General features: G+C 42.6%; 1 protein-coding gene across 1 annotated transcript; it reads right to left on the bottom strand.

Moving 5' to 3' along the window:
• Nucleotides 1-1725: 1725 nt before the first annotated feature.
• On the bottom strand, nt 1726-8524 carry LOC149302569 (3-oxo-5-alpha-steroid 4-dehydrogenase 1-like). Its single transcript, XM_089482237.1, has 5 exons — nt 8229-8524; nt 6930-7096; nt 5230-5331; nt 4082-4232; nt 1726-1792 (listed from the first exon to the last, which is right to left on the bottom strand). The coding sequence occupies exons 1-5, from the start codon at nt 8522-8524 to the stop codon at nt 1726-1728; spliced, it is 783 nt and encodes a 260-aa protein (XP_089338363.1).
• Between the last annotated feature and the right edge of the window lie 543 nt (nt 8525-9067).

The raw sequence follows: 9067 nt of genomic DNA on the forward strand, positions 1-9067 counted from the left end.
TTTGGGAAGAATCTGTGTCTCAAAGTTATTGAGCATTCACATAGTGTATGTGTCCACAGGGATACTATGATCGTTTAACCCCTCTTATTATTTACTTTATTTATAGTTATTTAGGGATGCACCGATATATCGGTGGCCGAAATGTATCGGCCGAAAGGGGGAAATAATAGTCCGCGGGCCAGGCTGCTTACCGGTGCGTTGGTGGCACAGTGTGCGAGCAGCGTCTCTTGTACTGTCAGGAAAACCAGGAACCCAGCAGAGTCATGTAAATACATGTCACATGACTCTGCTCCATTCCTTCTCGTCTCCTGGGGGCGGGGCAAAAGAAGTTGCTCACACAGAGTGAGAGCAACACAGAGGGAAGCAGCAGGGCTCAATGCAGAAGTGTGTGCGTGAGAGATCTGCAGTATATGAATGAGTGAATGAATGTTTGCGAGTGTGTGATAGCATGGATGTGTAAGTGTGGGGGGGTAGTATGGCATAGGGAGCCTGTAATCACACCCCTATAATGCCCAGGTTTTAGCATGTACTGGCTGCCTGGGCATGATAGGCGTGTGAGTGCTGTTAGCTATTATATATATATATATAATTGCTAACAGCAATCACACGCCTATCATGCCCAGGCAGCCAGTACATGCTAGAACCTGGGCATGAGTATATATATATATATATATATATATATATATATAAAAAATATTGTAGATTTTTTTGGTCCAGTTTTGGTGTGTTAACCACTTTTATTAAAAGTAAGTAACACACCAAAATTGGACAGAAAAATCCAATAACAATATTAATATATATATACGATTGTATTGAGCCATGGCTCGATAAAGACCGTAAGGTCAAAACGTTGCTCGTGTTGCTGAATTAAATATACCTCACTGAACTACTGGAGTGCTGAGCGACTTTAATTGTGATATTTTGGGGTGCTGGTGGAGCTCAGTTAAAGCACCAGAAATACTGGAGTGCTGTTCTGCTATTTATAAATTGGCTTCTGTACCAATACACCATTATGTGTGTTACTGCTATTTTCAATACCATATTGTGTTTAATGTCATTTTTTTAAGTGGTTTCACAGTCCCCTATTGTCACAGTGCTTCTTAATCTACAGGCGCTATATAAATAAATGTAACGAGGGACAGAGGGGTTTGGGTTGCAATAAGTGACACTTAGGATGTGTTTTTCTTTAGTATTTTTGTCACTGTCCTTTTTAAGATCAATCTAGGATTCATACCATCCAAGCTAGGCTACTTTTCTCATGTTTGTTATATTTTGCCCTTTACTAAATATTAACTTCATATTAAATATGATATATACATGCATACACATATGAACACATACAATGAGAAAATACGCAGAGGCATTTTTTGAAGGTTTGTTTGTATTACCATAACAATTCATAAAAACAATTCATAAAAACAATAACGCCCAACAAAGTTTTTCATAAAGTGAGACACTGAGGTAGAGATTTACATTCTGCATAAGAGGTAATTAAACAAAACCTTAAAACATTTATAAAAATATAACTTTTAAGAACGTATCATTAGAAATCATGTAATTGCACCCTTAAAATTGCCAATTTGAGTTGGATATTGAACAGGGCTTAAGTCACCCTTGGAAAATGCAGCATTATTGACATGTTTCATTGGCTTAAAGAGTATTTTAACAAAAGTGTGTAATTAAAGGAAGCCCTTAGAGTTATCCTTGGTTCTTAAAATGTGCCATTTAATACAGAAATGGAACAATAATTTTTCTTGATTTGGGATAGTCTTCAAACTTCTCAAGGTACCATCTGTAAGACATGACAAGATACGGGTTATTTTCATGTGTAGAAGCAGACTAGTTAAACTCCTAAACAGTAATGTGTAATGTTTTTACACAGGACATATGCAAATACATAAAATCACCAATAAATATATTCAGACAATTTTTGAGACTACATTTCTTATCAGGGCCGCCATCAGAACCTTTGAATCTTTTTTTAACGCCAAAGATGGTGCTGAAAAGCCATTTAGGGGCACAGACAAGCCATGTGGGTGCAAATATAGCACAGAAAAGCCGCTCGGGGAGCATAGATGGTGCAGAAAAGCCATTTGGGGGTACTGACAAACTTTTTGGGCACAAAGATGATGCAAACAAGCCATTTGGGAGTAAAGATGGAGCAGACAAGCCATTTGGGCACAATGATGGCGCAGACAAGCGTTTTGGGGACAAAGACGTTATTGAAGCATTTTGGGAGACTAGCGACATCTCTACCCATGAGGACTAGGGTGACGCATTTTATTTTTGCCATTCAAGGACACAATATGGAGGGGATGAAATTACACACGCAGGCATATATTATATATACCTCACATATACACTGATTCACATATGTACACACCGCCACATACACACAAAATATATTTTATATACATTCTTAGGAAGCCTTGCGAACCATGCTGATTTCAGATTTAATAATATATTTATATTATATTCATACAGTCATTACCAGACATATGCAGTCTGAAACAATTAACCCCCCCCCATTACCAGACATTACACACACAAAGTCACACACACACTCAGTGGGTTTCTTAATTGTGCTGGCTGCAGCTTACACTGAGCTCCGTGTAAAGGGCCAATCAGGAGGGGCTTCTGAACCCTCAGCCACTCAGCAGAGTTGATAAATGATTGGCTGAGACCTCCTTTCCCCTAGTAAGGGCTACTCCTCCAGATGTTCACTCCCCGATTGAAGGATCGGCGAGAGGGTGTCACTGCAAGAGCTGCCATATTGCCCTTCAAGCGAGGACAAAAGTTGGCGCTAGAATATGTGCTTGGAGATGAGGACAAAGATAGAACAGAAGAAAAAAAGAGAAGGGGAACAATAGAAGATGAAGAAGAGGAAGGTGCCGAAGAGGCTGCAGAATCGTCACCAGAGAAAGTAGGGAAACATTTTGAGAGCATGAGAGAGAGTGAATGAAAGAATGAGAGAGTGAATGTGGGCACAGGGCTACGAATATCACATTTTCTGCCAAACTGAATGGGCAAGGGATGAAACTTGTATGGGCCAAAGACGAACCCAAAAATTTGTTCTGGAATAGTTTTTGGCCCATTTACACATGTATAATTATTAATTAGAGAACATAAATAACTGCATCCGTTCAAACATCTTACTTTTAACCTGCATTTTATATCATGATCATGCCAAAATATATATTTATGCATAAAGTTAAATTGTAAGTCTAGCCATTGTGAAAAAGAGCCTTTTCTCCTTATGAACGTTATATTGTGATCACGACTTTTGTGGTTTCTCACTATTAGTTCTGCAAACATCTCAACGTTCTATAAAAAAACATATATACCGTATTGGGTCGAATATAGGCCGCACTTTTTTCCCCCACTTTAAGTCTTTAAAGTGGGGGTGCGGCCTATATTCGGGGTCTAGCGCCCGACACCCGGGACATGCAGTTCCGGGCGCCGGGCAGGCAGCAGGGTTAGGATACAGATCCCCCGCAGCGGCAGCGGTGAACGTCCACACGATGCGTTTTACCTCTGCCCCCAAGACTTACCAGAGCAGACTCCCGGGTGTCTTGCGGGGCCGGCGGGGGACACCAACGCAATACGTGTATACAACTTCCGGTGCCGGCACATCCGCTGAGTCCCGGCACCGGAAGTTGTATACGCGTATTGCGTAAATGTCCCCCGCCGGCCCCGCAAGACACCCGGGAGTCTGCTCTGGTAAGTCGGGGGGGGGGGGGGGCAGAGTGGCAGCATATCTCGGGGGGGAGGAGGATAGTGGCAGCATATCTCGGGGGGGGAGGACAGTGGCAGCATATCTCGGGGGGGGAGGACAGTGGCAGCATATCTCGGGGGGGGAGGACAGTGGCAGCATATCTCGGGGGGGACAGAGTGGCAGCATATCTCGGGTGGGGGAGAGTGGCAGCATATCTCGGGTGGGGGGGAGGGGAGATAGAGTGGCAGCATGTCTATTAAAAATATTTTTTCTTTAAAAAAGCACCAAACTTTTAAGGTGCGGCCTATACACGGGGGCGGCCTATATCCGAGCCAATACGGTATATGTAAGAGAAAGACTATTTACTGATGATGCTGCTGTGCTCTTGAAGAGAGGACCAAAGTTGTGAAGATGGCAAATGCTGCTCCAGGTATGGACCATTCAGCCACTGCAAATCCAGACCATTCAAGTATTTCACCAAAAAAGTTTGCTCCGGAAACATATTCAAACAAACCTCCTGAAGAAACAGAAAAGCCAGCATGCAGTCAGGTGTGACAATCAACTCATGTAAATAAATATCTCAGGATCGGGGAACTCCTAATAATTGCAAACCCAACTATAATTTCTACAACCAAAACGTGAATCCTATCACAGGATTATAATGTAACGTCAAAGTTGGAATTCCGTCTTAACCCACATACTATGAGCCCGGCCAATTCAGTGTGCCCTTTAAAATCATATATTTTTGAAAACTAGACACCCCAGAGTATGTCAAATGCTGGTATTTTAACTCTTTGCATGCACAAATTTTACCACCGGCCTTTGTCAAAGCTTGCAGTACAGTGATACCCCACATGCATGGGTTTGTTGGGGACTAAAAGGTCACATTTGGGACGTATGCATTTTAGACATGTGGTCATCCTTCCCCCCTGTGTTAATTGGGACATTGTTGAACCTGGCCAACTCAATTTATCAAATCATAAATTTTTTTAAAGTAGACACCCCGTGGTCATGCCCGTATTTTAACTCTTTCCATGCGAGAATTGTTTGAAGATAAAGAGCTAATTTTATGACTTGCTCATAAAAATATTTTTATATATTATTTCTTTTTTCATTTTTTTGGGAACTGGAAGGTCCCCCTGGTGGTGACATCAATGGGAAATTTTTATTACATTTTAATTTTTTTTCTTCTTAGTTTTCTTCTTTTTTTTCTGCTTACATGTACTACAGCTGTGTCCCTTCTTGTGGTTGGACACAGCTCTTAATCCAAAAACTACTATCAATGCTGCTGGTATAGACACTTATTAGAAAACCCAGGGTGCTCATGGAGACAACGGGATGAACTTAATGGTTTGGACAGAAGCATTATGTAATGCACATGTTGTGCAAGGGGATGTTAATTAAAAAGAGTGTTAAAGTTTCTTAAATGAGCATGCCATTTTGCTAGAAAAAGAATATGGACCTACAATTAATGTCAATGATCTAGGACGATATCAACCAATATGCTTACTTACCCCTGGGTATTTTGTAGCCTGTTTCTCCTGGCTTCCTAAGGTTTCTTAGTATGTGGTCAGAGTAAATGTTGATAAACATCCCAGATAAAAACATTGCTATGCCTGTAAACAGGAAGCAAAAAAAACAAATGAAATCATTAGTTTACTCATGTAAACTTAACAATACTGGTAATTATAGAGTATACCACCTATAGATAATATTGGCTATAAATAGGTATCAAGGATTCATTTCTGCCAACCTTCAATTTTTTTAATTAATTTAAAACATTTCACGCCCTAAAATGCTAATGCTCTATCAGATGATGGTTTCAGAGGACAATTATCTGGGATACTAAATGATGACTAATCACATTAACATTACAAACATAAAAAACATGCTGGAATAAACATGATTTTACTTGCATTGCACATCTTAATGTTGTCTAAACCTAAGCAGTCTAATGCAGGGGTGTCCAAGTTTTTTCTGCAGTGGGCCACTTCATCAGAATTGTACATGTGCGAGGGCCGCACTCATTTTTCACCGTGAGAAAATATGGCCTTTAATAAAATATGCAGATTAAAATAAAATATATGACACGAAACCTTTAGTTTTCCTCTCACTGATTTCTGGGCTAAAAAGTTTTGTGACTAAAAATTCAGGATTCTGGATAAGTAAAAATGAAATAGCTCTATTTATTCTAGGGATACACCGAAATGAAAATTCTGGACCAAAACCGAAAATTCAGGGTTCACTCAGCCGAAACTGAAAACGGCCCCCCACCTTTAAAAATAATAAAAAATCCCACACTTTTAATAAAAGTAAGTTACACACCAAAATTGTACAAAATTTTTTATAACATATATATTATGATTATTATGATCAGGCATACCCAGATTCCAGCATGTACTGGTTGGCTGGGCATGATAGGAGTGGGATTGCTGTCAACAATCATATATAAATTAATAGTGTTATTGCAGTTTTTGTCCAATTTTGGTGTGTTAACCACACTTTTATTAAAAGTAAGTAACACACCACAATTGGACAAAAAATTGCACTCCTATCATCCCAAGTCAGCCAGTACATGCTAGTACAGGGTGGCTGTAAGTGCAGACCCCGTACTGCTGGCAGCATCAATATACAAGGGGCAGCTAGCCAGGTTTCAGCATGTACTGGCTGACTTGGCATGATAGGAGTGTGATTGCTAACAGCAATCACAGTCCCATCATGCCTAGGTTCCAGCACTTACATATCCATGCTATCACACACACACACACACAAATTCATTAATTCACAGATTAATTCCCTCAATCAAGCATACTCATTCAAACACCCTCCCTCAACCCCTTACCTGCACTGCAGCTCTCGATGCCGCTCACATACTTAAGCAGGGGCGCGGCCTCCCTCTGCGTTCTCTTGTACTGCACAGAGGACGCAGGACTGGAGCAGAGTCATGTGATATCAGGTTCCGCTTCCTCTGTGCAGTACAATAGACCCTCCCACAGGTAAGCAGCAGGGCTCTTGTGATCCTGGCTGCCGATCTCACTCAGGCCGCACCTCGAGGTCCCGCAGGCCGCATGTTGGACGCCCCTGGTCTAATGATTGCCCACAACTTTTCTATAACCTTGCTGTGGGCTGTTTTGCATAATCCATTTGTTTTTATTCAGTGGGTATCACCAGTCTTACAAAACCACAGACTACACAATAACGAAAAAACACATACCTGCTATGAAACGAGGATCATGGAGCCATTCCGGTGTGAAAGCGGCTTGTCTACAGAGGTAACTGCTCTGGAGATATCCATTGTAACAGCAGAAGATGAAGGCAAGGGCAAACGATACAAATGGTGTAGGCTTTCCTCCACGGATGAAAAATGGGAAAATGAATGTACTGTGGAAACATATACACACACATTATGAATACACAACTCATGCAAATCAAAGTACTGATTAACGTTCCATGTGTTACTTTTTAGAAAGAATTACAAAAAAGAGACGAAGATGGCTGTGAGTAAAAAGTGATTATGGCCCTTGGAAAAGTGGCCTTATAGTCATAACAACCAATAAAATCATTATAGTCATTACAGGAGACCTTTTTTAAAATAAAAATAAAAATATATATATATATATATATATATCACTTTAACCCCTATTTGTATACAGACTTTTTATGTGTTTGGCTTCTTTCCCTTTGCTTGAGGGGCTTCATTTTTTCTTTAAAAAAAGCACCAAAAAAACATGCTGCCACTCTGTCCCCCCCCCCCCGATTTACCAGAGCAGACTCCCGGGTGTCTTGCGGGGCCAGCGGGGTACATCTACGCACCGGAAGTTTTATACGCGTATTGCGTAGATGTCCCCCGCCAGACACCCGGGAGTCTGCTCTGGTAAGTCTTGGGGGCAGAGGTAAAACGCATCGTGCGGACGGTCACCGGCTGCGGCGATGCGGGTAAACAACCTCCGCTGCCGGGACATCTGCACGATGCGCTTAGATAACCTCCCGTGCTGGCACCCCCCCGTGGGAAGTGCTGGCAGGGAAGGCTGTCTGAGCACATCCGAGAGTAGGATACAGGTCCCCTGCACCGCTGCAGGGGATCTGTATCCTAACCCCGCTGCATGTCCCAGGCGTCGGGCGCTAGACCCCGAATATAGGCCGCACCCCCACTTTAAAGACTTAAAGTGGGGGGGAAAAGTGCGGCCTATATTCGAGCCAATACGGTAATAGCATACCCCCTCCTGCCATCCTCCCTAACCTCACTTTCAGTGTTCCTTCTGGTGCTCGCATGCAACCTTGTGTTATATGACCCTGTTGCGTTCTTGTCTCCCAGAGTCCCAGGGTGGCCGGGCTGATCCAAAATTATTTACAAAGGGCTGGTCCTGCTGTAAAGGTTCAGACACCAATCAGTCATTGGCCTTGTCTTAGATTCAGAAGCCATTTGCCTATCTCTGTTAACATCTACCACTTCTGCAGAAACTCTGTTCAACTTATCTACCATCTCAGCAAAGTAAAACGTGTATCACCCTACCGGTGAAAGTAGTGCAACGTAAAGGCTCCCAAGAGGGTCAAGTTGACAGCTCCAACCTTTGGCTGACTGAGGATGAAGTAGACAGGAAAAGCAAAGGAGGGCAGTTCCTGAATGAACCAGGCCCAGCGGACGGGAACCGGGGGTCCGAATGTAGAGCTGGAGTAACGACCATACGGCATACGGATAAAGCGCAACAATCCATAGGAGGTGAATCCCATAACTATCATAAGAAGGGACAGCACCTCGAGCAGCCGTCGCTCATTCTCTAGCACATCCGCAAACCACTTGGTCACCATCGTCTTCCCCAAAGTGACAGGTCCGCAGACTCCGCGGTCGTTGGAAACTAACAGGACATACCTGTCCAACTTGCCACCACGTTGCCTAGGCGACAACCAATCAAAAAGGTTAAGATGGGGCCTTACAATGACGCTCTTACCAATCAGGAGTGAGAATGTAGCTGAGGCTTGAAGCTGGCATAGACAGGGAACGGTTTCATAATAATTGGGGTAACATCATTGGCTCTTACAGTAGCCAACAAGAAGGTGGCTGGGGTTCTAATTGGTCAGTGCTCATTGAATCGTGGCGTGGCAGTAGGAGTAACCCGAGTAAAGCGGAATGGTGGCGTGAATCGGTGGGCGTTTGGTTAGCGTATAGTTTATTTCATACGTATTCATACTAGTAGCGGTGACACGATACCGCTTTGGTTCAGATACACACTCACGGAATATGTTTTTGCGGTATTCATATTGTGCGTGGCTTATTACTGTCTGTAAACCCGCGTACTAGCATTCGTATTAATGGACGAATAGGTTAAACGGCGACTTACGTAGCTGTCAGCC

This window comes from Sceloporus occidentalis, unplaced genomic scaffold (assembly GCF_023333645.1).
Source record: "Sceloporus occidentalis isolate IW3139 unplaced genomic scaffold, rSceOcc1.0.p SCAF_18, whole genome shotgun sequence".
Taxonomy (NCBI): Eukaryota; Metazoa; Chordata; class Lepidosauria; order Squamata; family Phrynosomatidae; genus Sceloporus; species Sceloporus occidentalis.

Bases quoted from the DNA above. Each gene is read 5' to 3' on its own strand.
- LOC149302569 (XM_089482237.1), bottom strand. From the start codon at position 8,524: ATGGTGACCAAGTGGTTTGCGGATGTGCTAGAGAATGAGCGACGGCTG. The intron at 4,233-5,229 runs GTAAGTAAGCAT...CTGTTTCTTCAG, and splicing joins AGGCTACAAAATACCCAGGG to GAGGTTTGTTTGAATATGTT. The intron at 1,793-4,081 runs GTAAATAGTCTT...CATGTCTTACAG, and splicing joins AGAGCACAGCAGCATCATCA to ATGGTACCTTGAGAAGTTTG.